Here is a 20420-nt window from a genome sequence, read left to right as displayed (position 1 = left end):
ACCATACTGAGGGTACCAGTGTCTACTTCCATTAAAAAAGGAATTATGCAGGTAAAGAAAGATGTAGATTACTTTCCAACTGCACCTAACAGGCCCACTCTAGGCAGCCTTGGAAATCAGGCAAGTTCTACAAGTATTTGCTGCCTGCCTCCTGGGTGCTCAACAAGATCATGGGTGATGGATATGCCTGAAGAGGGCTTACTGTGCCACTAAGAAAAGTTAAGCCACAGTGTCATTCAGTGCACAATTAGGTCTCAAATAAGTAGAATGGGAGGCAAGAACAAGGTCTATATCACTATGTAAAGGTAAACTGAGCTAATTATGGCCACAGAGAAAGCATAAATATGACTTTGTGGTTGGAACAGTTGGATGGGTCATTAGCGTACATGCCAAGTTTGGAATCTGCCATTTTTGAGCCATAAGATCTTAGAACAGCAACTTACTGTTTTGGAACCTGGGTTTCCCAACGACAATGAAATGCAAATATTACAAGCTGAGTTTTTGTGCTAACTATGTAAGGTATATGAAGGTCACAAAGTGAGGTACAAAATAAACATGGTGGCCAGTCTTCTCAACAATGATGACAAAATCAATAGATAACAAGATTCATCCAGCGTCATGTCAGTCACTTGAATTTTAAGATTACATTGCATTGTTTCTAAACATGGTTATGGGCCTCTGGGTCATGGTTAATTAGTCCTAATACATAACCTTGATCTCAACCTTCTAAGGCCTTGTAAGTGAGCATGCCATTTATCACAGCTTCCAGGCTACAACTGACAACAGAAACTCATGCAACTATGTCACAAGCATTTCAGCCTCACAGTGTATCCCAGTGAGGGCAGGGAGGCACAACACTCCCCCTAAAATAAAGAGAGCACTTGAGGCAAAAATTAGATGCAGCAAGATTTGTGTTTTAGTTGTTTGTTTTGTGTGTGTCAGTGTGCACACTTGTGTGCATGTGGAGGTCAGAGGACACCCTTAGGTGTCACTCCATAGACTCCACCCATCTTTGGGTTTTCATATAGGGTCTCCCACTGGCCTGGACTGGGTCCAACAGGCTAAGCTGGCTATTCAGCATACCCAAAGGATCAACCTACCTCTGCATTGAGATTACATGTGCATGCTACCACACTAACATAGGTTCTGGGGATGAATTCAGTTCCTCATGCTTGAATCATAAGCCCTCGACTGAACTACCTCCTCAGCCTTAGACTAGCGGTGGGACACTGTTAGTGGGACACCGTTACTCTATTTTGTAAATGAACTATTCTTACATCTTAAGCCATAAGCACAGGGGACAAGATCCCTGAGAAACTAATGCTCACTGGACCACACTGAAAATAGAATAATGGCACCAAATTGTCTCAGCTTGTAAAGTAACAGGTTCCTTTGCAAAAATCTACCACTTCAACCAGAAGACTTCAAAATCCAGTCTGATCCATGGTGTTCACTTCAGGCATGGCATTCCAGCTCTCCCAGGGTCAGTTACTTTCAGCTATGGATGTGAATAGGAAACCTAGTTAAGCTGCTTCAGAAGGGATGGACTGATTAATTGAGCGTACCCTCCCTAGCAATGTAAAAACCATTTGGTCCCTTAGAATCAGAAGGATCTACTCAGTGGTTAGTAATTGTGGTAAACTGAAAAGAAATGAACATGGCATTTGGCTACCCCTCCCCCCAATCAAGAGTTCATTACTCTTCTCCTTGAAGCTGAGCCTGGCAGATAACTGGTATAGCCAATGGGGTCTTGGGAAACATGCTTTGGCAGAACCCTGAGGCTAGCCATCTCCAACAGCTTGCAGAGGATTATGGTTCTAAAATTTTAGCAGCCCAAACCAGCTTTATGTAATGTTCACTGTGTGCCAGGAGCTGTATGTGCATATTTTAATATTCAGAGCACATCTGTGCCATATTAATCCTTTTTATTATTGGTGACGGTAGAAACAGTGGCAGTGGCGTGCATGTGCGTGTTGATTCATGGGTATAAGCATGTTTGTGCCACCATGCACATGTGGAGGTTAGAGGACAACTTTGTCGAGCTGTCCTCTCCTCCTTCCCTTGTATGGGATTCCAGGAACTAAAGTTTAAGCTTTTGCTCTCCAAGATACTGCACTGGCCCTAATGTAGTGTTCTTAATGACCCCCAGCGGCTGAATGAAGGAGCTGTTTCTAAGGATCTGACTTTACAAACGAGGTAAATAAGACCCAGAGAGGTTAAGTAACTCCCCCGGCATATTCATTGTAAATATTAGGGCTCTGATTCGCTTCTAGATTTGTCAGGATTCCAAAGCCAGTGACCTGAATTTTCTACAGAAACCTCTCAGACATGTGCAATTACCCACGGTGACTAAACCAAAGCACTCAGTAGAAAAAGCCTAGAAACATACTTCACTTGGGTAGAGAGGACTTGACTTGGCTCCCCAGTGAAAGGAGTATGTTAACATACAAAACTATTTGCTTAGCTCTCAAGGAATAAGGGGGGATTTTAATATTGCATATTTATATTACAGGGAAATGCTGCTTAAGTATCTCTATATAGGAATTTTAAAATGGAGTCAATAAAATGTCCAATATTCTTGTGCTCTAAAACAAATTGGCCAATGTCTAACTCTCAACCCTTGAAACAAGAATAAAACTGTGTCAAGTCTATAGAGAAGTAAAAATCACATGGATGGATAAATCCCCAAACAACCCAGGCTGTTGTCAAGACAATAGGTTGCTCTCCCAAAGTGATAGCAAGGCCCATTGCTGAAGACAACACTTACACACCTTGTTGAACACTACAAAGTCAAGCCAGTGCCTAACTAGAGTCTTCACCTCTACTGACAAGTGCTCAGGGTTCTGGAAGGTGCTCTGCAAGTTAACAGAGAAGAAAGGTAACCACTAACCTAGCTACAGACCCTGCGATCTACAACGGTGACCTCCCTTCATGGTTCACCTGTGCAACAGTGGCACTAATTTTGTGGGAGTAACCAACCACTATCTGATTGGAATTAAGCCCTACTTCATGAGATAGAACACTTGCCTAACACTGCCTGGGTAGCCAAGAACCTAAGACTAGATAGGCCATGGATGGACCTAGGAGAAAACTAAATACTGCTGTCTGCTAAAAGAGCATAGCAAATACAATGACTCCTAACAACATTCTGCTATCTCTATAGATCAGTGTTCTGCTCAGACATCATCAGAGAAGTTTCCTACTGCAGCAGGTGGAAATTAATACAGAGACCCACAACTAAAGAATGTGCAGAGAGCGAGAGGCCTTGGAACACTCAGTCCTAAATGGAATGCCTTCATTGAAGCCTTCCCCTCAGGGCTCAGGGATATGTGTAGGGATATGTGTAGGTAGAAAGATTGTAAGAGCTGTGTAAGATAGGATGGATGACACCAAAGAAACAGTGTCTTCCAGTCACAACTGACAATGTCTTCCAGACATAGGACCAATGCACATATGAATTCACAGAGACTGTGGCAGTATGTTCAGGGCCTGCACAGGTTCAAGCCAGATGAGGCCCCAGTGCTGAGCGGGAGAAGGAGGACACAAGCTCCCATTCCTAACCAAGAAGTTATCTCCAACTGACATCAGCTTGCAAAGGAAAAATTAGATTTCTCCAATGGAGTCGCACTGGGTATGTTAACCACACTTAAGGACCAGGCCCCGTGCCCAGCGATAGACGGCCAGCACAAAATGAGTTCAATGACATTTTTGGTAGACTTTTTGGCTCATATCTCTTTAGGAATTTTTTTTTCTTACTGGTCTTTTGTTTGTATATTATGGGTTTTGATTTTGGGTTTTTATTGGGTGTGAGTATGTCTTATGCCTTCTCTTTGTTAATATTTTTGATTTTATTAAATTCTGTTTTTTTTTGCTTTTTCTTTGCTTGTTTGTTTCCTAAAGTGAGAGAAAGCAGGTGTGGAGTTTGGTGGATCGGGAGATGGGTGATCTGGGAGGAGTCTGGAGAGGGGAAATCATGATCGTAATATAGTATATGAAAAAATTATTTTCAATAACAATGACAACAAAGAAATGTAAAATTCAGTCTTAGGAAATTTAAAGTCACATTGCCTCTTGTGTCTTACTATCTTTTTGTTTTGTTTCATATCCAAATATAGAAGAAAAATTTACATTTCCTTAAATAGTTGCAAATGATAAAAGTTATTTTTAAAGTGTTTGCTTGAAAATTTCAGTAGAGTCTTCATACATAAGAGCATTCTGTACAAGTGGGGCTGCCTAAGCATGCCCAAAAGGAGACTGGCATTTTTTTAGTGTACTCAAAGTTGATGTATAATATGTAGTTTGAGCGTTGCTTTTATTTATTTATATCTAAAATATTTTTTCAGATAATATATTCTGATCATGGTTTTCTCTCCCTCATCTCCTCCCAGATCCTTCCCACCTCTTCATTCATTGAATCCCATGCCTTCTTTCTCTCTTTAGAAAAGAAACAGGCAAATAAATCAGAATTAAAAATATATATAACAAAAAGTGACAAAGAAAAAGCACACAAAACACACGAACAAATGCCTTCATGAGGCTATGTGGAAGCTGACCTCATTGGCACCAAGAAACAGACGTTTGAGTTGAGTTCAAGATCAAATGGCAGTGATGTCACTGGTGGAGAGAAGGAGAGAGCATGAGATATGTGATTGAGAATGAAGTAATTTTCTGACGAAAAAAAATTATGTTTTCCAAAGCCCTTATGCTGCTAGGAGTATTGTGTATTGCTTCCTAAGAGGGCATACCATGCCATGGAGAAAAAGATGAATATCTGTCTGCAAGAGACAGAGAAATGTCACCATGCTCTTCATATAAAGCATTTTACCAGTGAATAGGTTTGATTCTCAGCCTGACCCCATGAAAGAAGAAGTACTATTTACACTTAGTGGTGTAGTATAGAAGAGGGAAGCAACAGGCCCAGCATGTCCTAAAATATCTCAGCTAGGAGATGTCTGATCAGGCAAGATTGATCATTTGTAGGGTTTTTCTCTTTTCATCCGTCTCCTTCAGCCCTCGCAATGACGTCATTCATTCGGTCCACTGGAAGTGAGGGGCCTTGTATCCTCGGGTGTCTTAGACCTGCAGTTCAGCCACCAGCTATGGGAGTTGAAGTGGGTGGCCTTCTCCACCTGTGGAAGCATGGCCGCCAATCTCTCTCCCCTTGGTTCTGGTTGTCAGGAAAAGTAGCTACCCTTTTTTTGTGACCTGTAACTTGGTCCAGTTTTCTGCTCTTTTCAAGCTCTGCATTGGCAATCTGTGACTGGCTACAGAGAAGGGCAGCACACCGTCCTTGTTCCTGACTGGAGAACTCTTTCCAGTCAGTAGGTTGTAAATGAGAGAGAACTTTCATAAAGAGAAACACAGAAGAGTCAAATCATTAAGAGAACAGCCAAAGCATTGCTGGAGAAATTAAACCACAAAGAACTCACAGAGACCCAAACTAGAGAGCCCAGAAAAGAGGAGGGTCAGAAAGAGGAGCCTGTGGAGTATTGGCACCACAGACGAGGGGCATGAAGCTGTAAACGGGCTCATGTTTACTGTGAGGAGCTTTCCTGAAGACCTGGACCTGAACAGCACTGGACAAGGACTCCAAACCTTGGAATTTCGATTTGCCAACTTCCTCATCCGCATACTTGAGAATATCATTCGAGAGCCCAGAGAAATCCTAGAATTTTGATCTACTGCTTGGAGGTCAACAAATGAAAGGCACCATCAAATACAAACCATCAGAGGAAAATGTTTTTCAAAATGAATTTGTTTTCTGTTCTAGTTTGGAGGTGTTAGACTCCGGGGGATGTCCTCTCTTTCCATCACTTTGCCTCACTCGATCTTTCTGTTGTAAGCAGTATTTCTACCATGTGGGCACGCACACAGAGCAAGCCCCAAATGTAAGCCATGCACTCAGCATGCAAGAATCTGTGCAGAGACCCAAACACACATAAGCCACCAGAGGTGACCTGGACACACATAAGCCATCAGAGGTGACCTGGACAAACACAAGCCACCAAAGGTGGTCAGTTTGTACCAGTGATAAGGGCAGATGCTGACGTATATATGGAGTGGGCAACTCAACTCTCTTTTTAAAGAAGCATCCCATGTTTATGCGTGCAGTAGAAAAACCAAAATCACATCATGGAAAATTGTCTCAAAGGGAAAGGGTATAATGGAGACAAAGAGGAATTCACTTTTTGAAGTTTTCATCATGTACTTTATTGAAATATTCTGCCTACTAAAGACCTCAAGGACCCTCAAAAAGAGGTCCCCAGGGATCTCTATTGCAGGGGAGCCTCAGAAGGGAATTTATGGGTTTGGGGGTGGTTCCATACACAGGAGTGCCCTTCTGAATTCCTTTTCTTTTTCTAACCAAGGCCTTCTCCTACTGTGACTCTCACGCAGCTGCCATTTTATCAAGGGGCATTTTCTACTGCCCAGGTGGTTTCCTCTTGAATATTTTGTACATGTCTTAAAAGCGAACTGACCCCATGACTAAAGTTACTGCTTAAGTGTTGAGTCTCTTGAGGGTGCTGGAATATTAAGATTTTGGAAGGTTGTGTCCCTGTCAATCACCCAGTATTGACACCCTTTCTCATGAGTGGGTGGTCTTGGTGTTCGGTTTCTGGAATGTGGCCTTGCTGTTTTTCTTGGATCGGATCCCATCATGGTGCTTAACTTTGGAAAGAGGCATACTATTTATACACAATGAGACTAGCAACCCAGTAACTTAGGCGACCAAGCTAGGGCTGAGCACAAGGTAGTCACATATATTGACTAACTCAAGTGTGGCATGTAGATCACAGGACAGGTTACTACAGGACAAGTACAACATTCCAGGGCACACTCCAAAACACTTTCCATGCTTATTTAACCCTGTCTCGTTCAGTAAGTTCTCACCAGGACTAATTACAACCATGTTCGAGGATGGAATACGTATCATGCACTGCACATTATATACTATTTTAGCCTCAAGCCAAGCTTGAGACATCTGTATACCCACCTAATAGAGGAAACCCCTGATTCTGAAGGCAATGCACTGGTACTACCCCTCTGCCTCCCATCCTATAAGATAGCTATGGGAAATGGGGGTACACCCTGAGTCCTGGATTCCCTATCACCTCTGCAATTTATTATCTGTTGAGTCTGGGTAACTTATTTAAGCCTTACAGTTTCAATTCCTTATTTGTCAAATGAATATAATAACAATATCCCTCTGGGAGGGGGGTTTCCAGTTTTGTGTATTAAGAATGGAGGTGTTTGGCTCAAAGCAAGCACCCAGTGTTAGACATTTTATTTTGCTCTGGGCCATTGTGCTTAATATATTAGTGTGTGTTAGGCCACTAATCACTCTATAGAATGTCCCCACTTTGGGAGCAAAGAACCAAATGTTTTTGGGATAGCATGTCTCCTTGACTCTACCCAACAACCTAAGATGGATTTTTATTTTACTTTTTGGTCATTTCAGCAAACATTCCCTGGGCCCTTTGACAATGTGCAAAGCATTCTACTGGGACTATGGGGGAAAGCTTCTATGGTAGCCTTCCAAAACAGATGCAGCTGGCCACAGACTGCATCTACAAGGACCCATAAAGGCGGAGGTGGGAACTCCAGGAAGCTGGGCTTTTGGAGATCCTGTGGGTGGTGAAGCACAGTTCCCTGCTGTTGACATGCTCTGCTCTTTGAGGAGGCTCTGGCATTATTTTGGAAAAGAGGTAAAGACTTAAGGGCTTCTCAACTCAACGTTTAACAAGATAAAACCTCTTTTAACTCATGTATACATTGAGTTTTCCTCTGGACAATTTGATTGAAGTGGTGTATTGGGAAGAAGAAGAAAAAAAAACCTTATAAAGCCCTTGTCTTAGTATTTCATTCACTCATGATCCAAACCAATTTGTCCCTATTTATCTTGTTATATTTTTAATTTTAAATTGTGTGTGTGCATGCACATGTGCATGTACTTGTGCATGCCTGCCTATGTGTGTGTGCATGTGTGTGTGTGTGTATGTGTGTGTATGCATGTGCACATGCAAGTATATATGTGTGCATGCATGTGTGCGTCTCTCTCTCTCTCTCTCTCTCTCTCTCTCTGTGTGTGTGTGTGTGTGTGTGTGTGTGTGTGTGTAGATGCTCTCAGAGTAGATCTGCTAGACCTGGCATTACAGTCAGCTGAGAGCTGCCCAGCATAATTGCTGGGGACCAAATGTGGGTCCAAGAGGAGTATGGACTTGTAACCACTGAGCTACCTCTTGAGACCCTGTCCAGATTTATCTTGTATCAATCTCTTCTTGGTATTTTTAAACATCAAAACTTGACAGCACAATTTCCAGAACATGCGGCCTCAGCCCTCTGCACACTTTGCATCCTTGGCTGGGAATCAGTGCCTGTTTGACATCCCGGGGTTAGGTTCAGATGACTGACCCCTCAAACATGACAGATAACTTTATCAATTTTATAAGAACTTTGTTTGTAGACATTTGGAGTAAGGTTATGCTACCATGAGGTCCTCTTCAAATGAATGCCCAAGTTTTTAGCTTTTAATGTTCAGGACCTGTCATAATGTAGTAGTGGATGTTTGTTAAATATACCAGTGAGAAAACGGATTCACTCTAAATTAACAGTAAATATCTTTCTACATTAATTGTGGACCTATAGCTACAAAGTCAAAAGGGTATAAATAAAGGGTGGTATTAAACTGCATATCATTTTAATAACCATGCTACATTGAACAAGGTACTTAATATGCTTGGGTTCCACACCTCTGAAATGGGACAAATTAACCCATTTTTAAAGTTATTGAGGGAATCAAATATATATCTATGTATGAGACTATATGTATATACACACATATATATGTATATATTTATCCATACACACAGCATTTAAAGCAATTTGGGAAAATTTGCATCAGTGCTAGCTTCCAATATTATTTATTTGGGGCTGGAATATAAAAATGTAACTAGAAGGACATTTAAGGACCAAATAAGTCTGAACATCCTCACTCTGATGTCAAGATATGACATGATGGATGACGTGAGCATGATGGTTGGATGTGCATTCCCCTGTTTTGTCTACCTAACACCATCCTTGCTTCTTCTCCACTAGCTCTCGGACTCCCCCTTTGAGAATCAGCCTTCCCTGTGGTACTTTCAAGCTAGGTTTGCAACTCAGATGTAGCTGGAAAGATCTAGAGACTGAGATTCTTGATTCAAGACAGGCCACACATACTCACTCCAGCAGTGGAGTCGTGCTAAAGAGAAAGTCAGAGCAGAAAGTAAAGTCCAGAGACAAAACTCCCATCATGCCACCTGTCACATGTGTTTCTGGACCTTGCTGAGTTTTGTGAGTGTGTGTGTGTGTGTGTGTGTGTGTGTGTGTGTGTGTTTTAAATATACACAAGGTAGTAAAGTCCTTTTCCAGCTTCCTTTAGTGTCAATGGGAACAATAATAAAACTCAAAATGCCTTGATTAATGAAACCATGATTGGTCAGTATAAAGGTGAAAGCTTAGAAATGGTTATTATTTCATTACATCTTAGATGTAGTTTAGGCTGTCACCACAAAGGGATTAATTCATACCAATAGTTTTGACTTGAAAGTGGGGAACATTTATAATCAAAGACCCCCAGTCTCATCACACCTGGGGGGCAGAAAAAGGTAGATCCAAAATACCAGGAAAGGAAAGCCGTACCTTTGGTAGTGTGGCATCTTTCTCTCTTTTTAAAGAGCTACTTTATATTTTTAATGACAAGCATGCATGTGTGTCTTCATGTGGGTACTTGTATGTGAATGCAGGTACCCACGAAGGTCAGAGACATGGGATGTCCCTGGAGCTGGTGTTACAGGCAGCTGTGAGTTGTCCATAATGTGAGTACAAGGAACCAAACTCAGGTCCTCTGGAAGAGCACTATAGACTTAACTGCTGAGCTACGGCTCCAGCCCAAGTACGTCTCCAGCCCAAGTACGTCTCCAGCCCAAGTACGTCTCCTAAGGAATTTGTAAAAAGGGGAGAACCAGCAGGGATTCTACAGCAGGCCTGGGAATCTGCATGTTTTGTGACACCCCAGAACTACTGAGGGGCCACTTGCTGACACTTTGACAAATACCACTCTAATGGGTCTAGGTCCGCTTAGCTCCTGTAGGTGAATTTGGAGTTTCAAATGCAGTGGTGAAGGAATTCTCACAAGGCAATGAAATGGGAGAATGTTCATAATGATTTAGGAACCTAAAAGGACTCTGAAGACCAAGATGGAGTGTAGGCAGGAATTCTGAAGCCAATCCGGCCAATGTTGAGGGTCTCAGCGCTAAGACTGGAAGGTGCAGGCTCTGCGTTTGGCCCTCTTTGTGACCGTTTTCTATAAAAGGAAGCAATATAGACTAAGCAAGAATATGAAAATGAATTTCAGGCTTCTGTCCTCATCGGTTCCATCGCAATGAACTGTGGTCGCCTCACAGTAGGTCACAGAACAATCAACAAAGGCGACCTGTAAGAACTCATCTCAGCTTTGAACAGAACAGCCACAATGAGCACAATTAAAATAATTGTTGAGAAGCGCTTGCACCGGATTCCCCAACACACAAAAGACAACGCGACAGAATGGGATCAATTGCTTTCTAAAGGGGACATCAGAGTTTAACAGGAAAAGCTGTTGCCGACTGTGACGGCAGGGACGTGACGAAGCAAACCTCATTGGCTCCTGCCTCAGACAGCAGGGCAACAATAAACCCATCTCCTGCTGTACACCACATCTGCCTTTGTTGAGGGTCAGTGGTTAAGTAAGAGTCAAAGCTGTGACTAAATCACAGAACTGCATCCAGCTCTTCTGAAAACGGGTTCTCCGAGTGAACAGAACTCATATACCATAAAGTGCCTGTTTTATGTAACAGGCTGGCACTTTGAAACACATAGAATGGCATTCTCTGTCTACCAGCCTTGGGGCAATTGAGAGAAAAGATGTCAAATAATTTTTCAAAGGGTTTGCTTGCCAACAGAAACCCAGTGAGAAAAGCTAGCTGATATTCCTTAAACTGAAAATGCATATATATACATATATATATAATGCATCATCACCAGGCTATACAATTGAGTAACATTTTTCGATTGCAAGCAAGGTAGCCAGGAGTACTAACAGTTGTTCTTGGAATAATTTAAAATCTCACCTGGAAAACCAGGAACTAGAAGAGTAATATTTATTGTCCTCAAGTCCCACTTTCACATCAATAAACAGCTTTATGTACCCCTGGCTGTGATGTCAGTGAAACTCAGCTGTCACAGAGACACACAACAGAACTCAATCCACAGTGTGGCCACCTTGGTTCACCATAGCCATTAGTCGCTAAGACACCAAGCACATCTTATTATGCAGAAGTGTGACTCAATCCAAGGATAACAGCAAATCTGCTAAACAAAATCTGATTTGTTTTGTAGTTGGGGCTTTGTAAAAGGCTTATACATTTAGTATGAGCTTATAAATAGAGGCTCACAATACCAGATTTTGAGTTGTGTGTCATATCCTGCTAATTCACTATTCCAATATCCACTCCTTTACTTCTGACTTATAGCAGCTATATATTTTTTTCTTTTCTGGTGATTTCTTATAAGTATACAGTGTATTTAGATTATATACAGCCTATACATCTTCCCTCCCATTCCTGCTAGATCCCCTTAGGACCTATTTTTTTCTTCTTTTAAAAAACAATTAAGTTGATTATTGAGAATTTTACACAAGACATTTTGATTATATTTGCCCCAATTTCTCCCTTAACTCCTCCCACACTCACTCCTCTGTCCCTATGCCTCACTTGAGTATCCTCTTTTAATTTAGTGGTGAATAAAATCCATGGTTACACCGAACTCCAAAGTGACCCCCACAGGCAGGGAGGCTGTGAGGTGAAGTGACAGAGCGGAGGATGGATAAGCATCCTCTGTCTCACCACACTGCTGCAGAGCACCCTGACACTCTTGTCTTCATTTCTCTCCTGGCTGCTGTGATGAATACTCCGATAAAAGCAAATTAAGGGAGAAGGGTTTAATCATGGTCACAGTTCAAGGGGCCAGCCCACCACAGGAGGAAAGTAATGGTGGCTGGAGTATGGAGCAGCTGGTCACATGATATCCACCATCAGGACCAGAAAGTGATGGATCCAGCTGCTTCTCAGTTCTCTTTCTCTATTACACAGTCCAGGATCCCAGCCAGGGGAATAGTACCACCCAGAGTGGGCAAGTCTTTTCATCTCCACTAATACAATCAAAACACCTCCCCCCACAGGCATGCTCAGAAGCCTGTCTCTCCAGAGATTCTAGATTTTTATCAGCTTCATAATTAACACTAAGCATTACAATTGTCAACCTCTAGATTCTTTTTAACATGATAGAAAAAAGACACGTTTTATCATGCTTAACCCTCTGTTTCAAGTGGCAGAACATAACTTTAATTTAGATAATCCATGCGCATTTCTTAGTCAGGTGACTTAATAAACTAACTGAGGTCAAATATTTGAGTTAGTTTACAACACTGAAATTGAAAAAATGTACCAAGACAGTAAAAAGAAACACAAAAGCACACAACTAGTAATAAACATTTTAGTGTCAGTCAACTGGTAATAAAAGGAAAATCTTGTTCCTATAGTTCATTGAACTGAAAGGAATAATTTAGAGAGAAGTTTAGATCAATAATAAAGAATGAGTAAACAAATAATTAATACTATGTTTGATATGTATGGATATTGGTGACAGGTTTTCTGAAGAGCCTTCCAACACATATTTACCAAAGTTAACAGGTCGTCTAAAGGGGGCTTCACAGCTAATGTGCAGACAGTGTGCCCTTTTTCTTTTTTAAAGTCTGTTTCTTGGTTATTGGTATCTTTGTGTGACTCCTTCACTTGATGTCTGTTTATATTCAGTATTTTACTTCTGGCCAAACAGAGACTCTGGTCTTTTAGTTTTATGTACAACATAAAAAGACAGACATCTTGGAAAATTCCCAGAACAATAGAAAATTAATAACATGTTTTGATGTCCTATGAATCCTTTAAAATCTGATTTCTGTTCTACAATCTTGAAAAGTCATTAAGTATTTAAATTAGACCAAGCAAAAATACTGAAAGCATTCGATTGTATTTAATGTAAAGTTTAAAGGAATATTAGATTGTTTGATCATCCACGCAGAAGTTTGGTTTAGAGTTGTTCTTTAATAAATAGGAATTTGTGGGTGATTATCTGGTCAAAAATATTTTATTTTAGAAAATGTTCATATTAAGTGCAGTATGAGGATTTTACAACTACCCAAGATCTCCTCTACTTCAGTGTTGGGCAGCCCTTTAGGGAAACAGTTAAGGTCTGTCTTTTCTTTGTCAGTGTTATAATTTTAATGCTTTGGAATCCTTGCTTTGCCTTCAAATGCAAATGTCCGTGGTTATGTTTATGTAAATTGTTGGCACACATTATCCAGTCTAACAGCCTAAGGCAGTGTGTAGTACTGGATTTAACCACAGTGATTTATTCGTGGCCCGCTCAGTTGGCTGTGGAGATTCGTATTTCTTCACAAATGGGAAAGGATCTAGAATATTTAGGAAGATCACTTTTCTGGCAATTTTTTTCTGTCACTCACTTCTTTGTTACAACCATATAGCTAATGAGATGATGTGATAAAAATGCCTTACCCCTGTGACATCCATAACCTTGATGGCTGCAAGCTGTCCTGTTTTGACATGACGACCCTGTAAGAAAAAAAACAACAAGATTTAGTTATGATGAACAATGTTAGTTTTCCATTCCAATCACATAAAGATCAACGGCTAGATCAATATTCCAGTATGCCAGAAACCAGACAGACAAAAACATAGACAATAGAAATGTTTTAAAGACCTAATTCTAGTTACTATTTGTTTTTTAAAAACATTCCCTGTTATGTCATCTTTTTTACTCACTTTCACAGGGGGTCATCAAGTAAATGAAATGGGAATGTTAGACAATCCAATTTTCTTTCTATCAAAAGCACTAGACCAGGGCTTGTGTGAGTGGCAGATTCACGCACAAGTAGAGACCAGTCTGGATGGAGCGGACAAGGAAATCTCAGTAAATAGGAACTGAAGAGACTTACTTTCAGTTCTTAAAACATTCTGCATGTTGGGCTAGGAATATGGCTTAGCGGTAGACAACAAGCCCAGCATACACAAGGTTTTAGCATCAATCCTCATGACTGAGAAAACAATATCAACAAAATCAACTGGCTACGACGGCCATTGTCCGCTGGGCACTGGTAAATGTGTGGAGCCAACACTTGGTGATGGGAAAGGGGACTGGGACCACTTTCAACTCTTCAGCCCCAGGAGCATCTGAAAATTTACTTCCACAATGATGGAGGGGAACAGTGCTACTGGGACTCAGCACTCATGGCTGGGGACTCTTAATTTCTGAGCTGGAACAGTCAAGGTCACAGGAAGATGCAGCAACCACAGCACTCTCTTGATGTGTCTCAGATAGCTGTCAGAGTCCTGGAGGTCTGAGGAATACTGTGATGCTGCATTACTGTCTTTAGGGAGAGACCCACAGCTAGCTTGAAAGACTGTCAACTACATCTAGAACAATGTTTCTCCTCTAAAAACTAAAAGACAAAGGGCACCTGTAGACAAACACAGGGAGTCAATTTGATATCATCCAACTCATCTCTGTTAGAATTCTCTGAATGGTTCCCTTGGGCTGGGCAAAGGCAGTCCTTGCAGGTGGCTAATAGCACTCTCCAAGGGCTGGCCTCCTTTGTGCAAATCAGCTTGACAGAAGTCCACTGGCTCTGACTTTGTGGTCCAACTGTTTGAAGTTCTCTAAACACTATTGTTTTTAGCCCCTGGAATGGTCTCTCTTCTAGGTCTTTGCCTTCTTGATTCTGCAATATGTCTAGTTTTTTTTCTAAATTTAATTAAAGTATCACTTCTCTCCCTCCCAATCAATCCTCACCTCTCCGCTACCAAGGAACACATCCTGTTTCCACCATTGCTTGGTGCCCACTGTATCAACAATCCCCCTTCTGTCTCTTTTTTCCTTTCTCTCCTCTCTGCATCATTTGCAGCATCATCCCTGGAATCAGACCTTCATGGGATCTCCTCTGCTCAGGACCTTGACCATCCAAGTCTAGACAGATTCTGAGTCCCTTTCTCCCCATGGAGGTCTATGCAGTACTTCTGCCAACATAGAATCTGAGACACTACACACAAGGTTTCTAACTCCTTCGGAAGCACAGAATCTTCTTTGAGTGAATAATTTGTTACAAGGGTACCCCAACGTCTAATTAAAGAGCAGCAGCTGGGACAGAATAGAGCTACTTGACAGTGTGGTGCTGGCCTAAGGCCAGAGAACAGAGGAGAAAATCAACCCTGTTAGATTTCACACAGAAGGCACTGGCAAATTCTTGGTTTGAAATCAATAAAATAACTGCTATTTTAAAAATTAAGGGTATATGATTTTTTGTGGCTTCATTCATTTAGTGTTCTCTATGAATGTACAAGAGCTCTACATTCACTTTGCATTTCACTTGCAAGCTGAAAGGATGGCTTTTGATGGAGCTGACACATGGCGGATGCCACCTTAAGAAGCAGGTTGGGCGTGAGTGAGATTCTGCAAACGGAACAATGACCAGCCTCGGCTCAGGTCCAGGCAGAGGATCCTCATGCTGGAGCAGGGAGGCTGCCCAGCTGTCAAGCTCTGATGGTCACGAAGGACCACAAAGGACCAGGGAGGACCCTGCTCAGCATGAGCTGCCTTTCACATCACTGGAGGATGTCAAAGCTGGTTACCATCCAGATTAAGGCAGACGGTTGAGGAATGGTGAACAGTCAGCTGACTTCACGATCATTAAAAACCTGAGGCACAGTTAGGATGGAGACAGTTTTCAAAGAAGCCACATCATAAGAACAAGAGTCAATTAGTAAGAACAGCCCCATAATGTATCTAAACAATCCTGTTCTTTTAGGGATGAGGCCCAAATCTCACAGCTAATGAGACCCATGTATCAGGATATAGTGTTCTCTATCTCATTTCTGCCACTCAGGACCTGGGTTACAAATCCTTACTGTTGAAATTTGAAAATGATTTTTGTTTTGTTTTCTTAAATATTGCACATATATATATATGTATATGGTGTGCATGAGTGTGTGTGCTTATGTATGTGTTCATGAGTGTATGTATATGTATGTATATGTGAGTGTGTATGTATATGTATGTGCACATATGTATGTATATGTGTGTATGTGTGTGTACATGTATGTGTGTATATGTATGAGTGTGTGTATATGTGTGTGAACAATCTCAGGTGTTGGTCCTCACCTTCTCTGCCTTGTTTGAGACAACATCTCTTCTTTGCTTGTTTCTTCGTGTGCCAGGCTAGGGTCTATGGGCTTGCAGGGTTCTCCTGCTCCTGTCTCCATTTCCATCTCACTACAGGGGCACTAGGTTCACAGTGTGTTGACTTAGACTCAGGTCCTGTTGTATGCAGGCAGCGCCTTACTCCTGAAGCCATCTCCCCAGACCCTTGTTTCCCTTTTGAGACAATCTTGGGTAGCTCAGGCTGAACTTAAATTCATTATAGAGCCAAGTACACCTCGAACTCATGATCTTCCTGCCTCTATATCACAAGTGCTGTATGCTTGGATTACACGAGGTTTTTAAAAAATCGTATTTCTCATGAGTTCAATATTGATCTGTTCATCTCTGCTTCAAATATATTTCTCTTTGTAATGATCTAAAAATTTGGAGTCAGGATAACAAAGGCAGATCTTACTTCCACAGGGAATAATTAAGTGAAATTTCCACACTCCTATCAATATTTTAATTTATTTCTACTCTTAAGAGTAATTAAAAATAAAAATATAGACATCATTTGAATTTGAATCTAATTTGTAAGTCCAATAAAAAATAAAAAATTAGATTTCTATGAAATGAAAACAGTCTTCTAAATGGAGGCAAGAGTTAAATAAAATTCTTCACAAAAAATAGAGATGTTAGATTGCAACTACTGAGTCATTTCTGAATAAAAGCATGAAGTGTTTTGTTTCCTACTGAGATATTTAACAGTAACAAAAGTTAGTAAACAGACTAAAATCTAGAAGAAAAAAAAAACAACCAAAATCTTAGTGCTAAAGAAAAAATGTGTAGAAAAAGTCTATTAAGAAACGATGAAGAAGGACTTCTGGGAAAGTTAGGAGCCTGCAGCATGAACACAAGATCTGAGTTTGAATCCAGTCACCCACACAAAGGATACCAGACAACCCAGTGCACTGGACCCAGGCACCCACAAAGGATACCAGGCCCAGCAGCGCACTGGACCCAGGCACCCACAAAGGCTAGCAGGCCCAGCAGCGCACATCTCTAACCCTGGCACTGGGTTTGGAGGACAGCAAAGACAAGTGGGTGCCTGCAGTTGTTGACCAGCCAGACAACTGAATCAATGAACTCCAGGTTCAGGGAAAGACCCTGAGTCAAAAGATATGAAAAGCTATGGAGGGAGAAATGTAGCATTGACCTTGGCCTTACACACACACACACACACACACACACACACACACACACACAGTCACAAATCCACTCTTGTCCCTTTCTTCTGTATCACTTTGATGTAAAGAACTGTGCTGATTCTTGTTCCGTACAAAATAATTCAATACCAAGACAAAACGTGACCCACTCAAGCATGCTTAGGCTTCCCTTTGTCTCCTCCCGAAAATGAATGCAGGAGAAAAGGGCCGTTTCCTCAGAAACAGCTGCTGAAGCATCACCTCTGTGGTGCTGTTTTCTGAAGACCAGCAAGCCAGCTGTGGAGCTGCTAGCCTGAGGCTAGCCTGGAAGAGAGGGCTTTCATTTCTAGGTCACCAAAATACATTTTTCCCCAATGAGGCACACATGCCAGATCAGCCAATCTCAGTGCATCTCACCCTCCCATCCAAGGCTTCACACAGCAGAGTGGCTCCTTCTCTTCTGAATTACCTTCGAGACAATTCCCTTCTATGAAGGAAAGCATCTTCGATTCCCTAGTTGCAAGTGAATGTGCCACCTTTGTATTTCCACAGCATTCTATGCTAACCCCTGCTGATCCCAGCCAGTGCTGTGATCTTTTCTTTTTTTCAAATATGCATTTCCAGAATAATGAAAACAAATCAAATCACACAAATAGAAAGGCTGAGAGTGTTGCTCAGTGGTAGAACACTTTCCCAGGATGCACAAGGCCCTAGGTCCATACTAACCACCAAAAAAGAGAAGAGATAAGAGTGTAGAACACATAGTATGGCAAGTGTTGTCTCATAGATCAATTCTGGTTAAATTTATCTACATCTGTCCATCTGTCCATCAGTCATTGGTGCCACAGTATACCATCTAGAGCAGTGGTTCTCAGCCTTCCTAGTGCTGTGACCCTTTAATATAGTTCCTCATGTTGTGGTGACCCCCAACCATAAAATTATTTTCATTGTTACTTCATAAATGCATTTTTCTATTGTTATGAATCCTAATGTAAATATCTGATATGCAAGGCATTTGATATGTGACCCCTGTGAAAGGGTCATTTGACCCCCAAAGGGCTTGTGACCTACAGGTTGAGAACAGCTGACCTAGAGTCTGCACCACAAACGGAAGCCCCAGAAAGCTCTCAGCTCCATCACACACACTCTAAAATCGCCCTTAGCTGAAGGGGTTCTGTAGCTAGAGTTTTCCTGCCTTGTCCACAGTCAGGACAAATCTTTGTCACCCGCCAGTCCTACAGACACTCAGACCCAACCAAGTAAACACAGAGACTTATATTGGTTACAAACTGTATGGCCGTGGCAGGCTTCTTGCTAACTGTTCTTATATCTTAAATTAATCCATTTCCATAAATCTATACCTTGCCACATGGCTCGTGGCTTACCGGGATCTTCATATGCGGCTTGTCATGGTGGCGGCTGGCAGTGTCTCTCTCTCTGCCTTCCACTTCCCAGAATTCTTCTCCTTGTCCCGCCTATACTTCCTGCCTAGCCAATGGCCAATCAGTGATTTATTTACAATCAGCAACACACTTGACATACAGACCATCCCACAGCAGGGTTCCCCACCCAGAGTCATGCTCCTGTCTGGAGACAACTGAAAGATGATGACAATTTGGACCAGGGTGGAAGTGTTAGAACGTGAGGGATGGACAGAGAGCCCAGAGATATGCAGAAGGCTAGAGATAAAGGATCCGAGAATCAACTAGGTACAAATTTCCTCCAAGCCTTCTACAGGTGCGATGGAGAAGGGACTCAGCCAATATTTGATAACTAGCACATTAGATGAAGATGCGAGATGTGACGATTGTGTTTCCATTCTTGGGACCATTCACCTCCACATCAGTCTCCTTGGGTCCCCTCTATTTCTGTCTAGCCACAAACTGTATGGGACTGGATGACTGGGAGAGGCTTCAGGCAGTGAATGTGATTGCTCTGCTTAAAGAGAGGTAAAAATGAATTGAAGTGAAGCTCTTTTCAGCTCTCCAGAGAGATCACAGGAACCCTCTGCAGATCTCGGGGAAATAGAAATGATCCATTCAGCTTCACCTCTGCACATCACAAGGAGGACAAGGGCACACCCCAGCCCCCACTCCCAGTTAAGATGAAGGCTTAGTTATGACACATGTCAGTCTCATCCTCAAGACATCAGGGCATTCTCCCAGGAATACTAATGTCCTTAGATAGAAACATGCTGTTAGAGGGCTGGAGATGGTTCCGTGGTTAAGAGCACTGGATGCTCTTCCAGAGGACTCGGATCAATTCCCAGCACCCACAAGATGGTTCGCAACCATCTATAATTCCAGTTCCAGGCAATCTGATGCTCTCTTCTGGCTTTCAGGGCCACTGTATGCCCATGGTACATAGCCCCAAACACCTATCCACATAGAAATAAAAATAAAGAAATCCTGGAGTAGAAACATGCCTTGAGGCAGAGGAGTTATGCAAGAGAATTCTATGGAATGGTTCCAAAGAACCTTAAAATCACAAATGCTCATGGAACATTCTTGGCACAGCATCTACTATCAGGGTTTCTCCAGGTCAAAGACAACCACTGTTTCTTCGCTTGTCATGTGACACTCACTGGCGACTTGAAAAGCTCTGCTTGGCAAATCTGCAGAACTGTGACATGGCTCCTGATGGTTCCCAGCCTGTGGGACAGTCAACAAAGCCCTAGCCCAGAACCGCCACTATGAGACTGCCCTCTCCCTCAGCACCACACACCGCCAATCCTCTGCCCAGCTTCTCCAAGGTTTTAAGACTATTCAGGGCTGGGCCCACTGAGAGCCTAGGCTTTCTTACAGACTCCTGGTGGGAAACAAGACACTACCTCCCTTCTCTTTGTTGGAAACTAGGACATCTCAGTTTTTGTGGCTGCCAGCATGGCTCAGTTTATAAATCAAAATGGATGCTTCAAGGGAAGCA

The 20420-nt window shown here is 42.0% G+C and overlaps 1 protein-coding gene across 1 annotated transcript in view; it reads right to left on the bottom strand.

Moving 5' to 3' along the window:
• Tnik (TRAF2 and NCK interacting kinase) overlaps nt 1-20420 on the bottom strand; it is a 414277-nt gene that overhangs the window by 151999 nt on the left and 241858 nt on the right. The window contains exon 3 of the mRNA XM_059265292.1: nt 13653-13709. Within this exon, the coding sequence (XP_059121275.1) occupies nt 13653-13709 (57 nt within the window). The remainder of the gene's footprint in view (nt 1-13652; nt 13710-20420) is intronic.

The sequence above is a fragment of the Peromyscus eremicus genome, chromosome 6 (assembly GCF_949786415.1).
Source record: "Peromyscus eremicus chromosome 6, PerEre_H2_v1, whole genome shotgun sequence".
In the NCBI taxonomy this organism is placed as follows: Eukaryota; Metazoa; Chordata; class Mammalia; order Rodentia; family Cricetidae; genus Peromyscus; species Peromyscus eremicus.
Note: the sequence above shows the minus strand (reverse complement) of the source record. Positions and strands in the feature narration are given on the sequence as shown.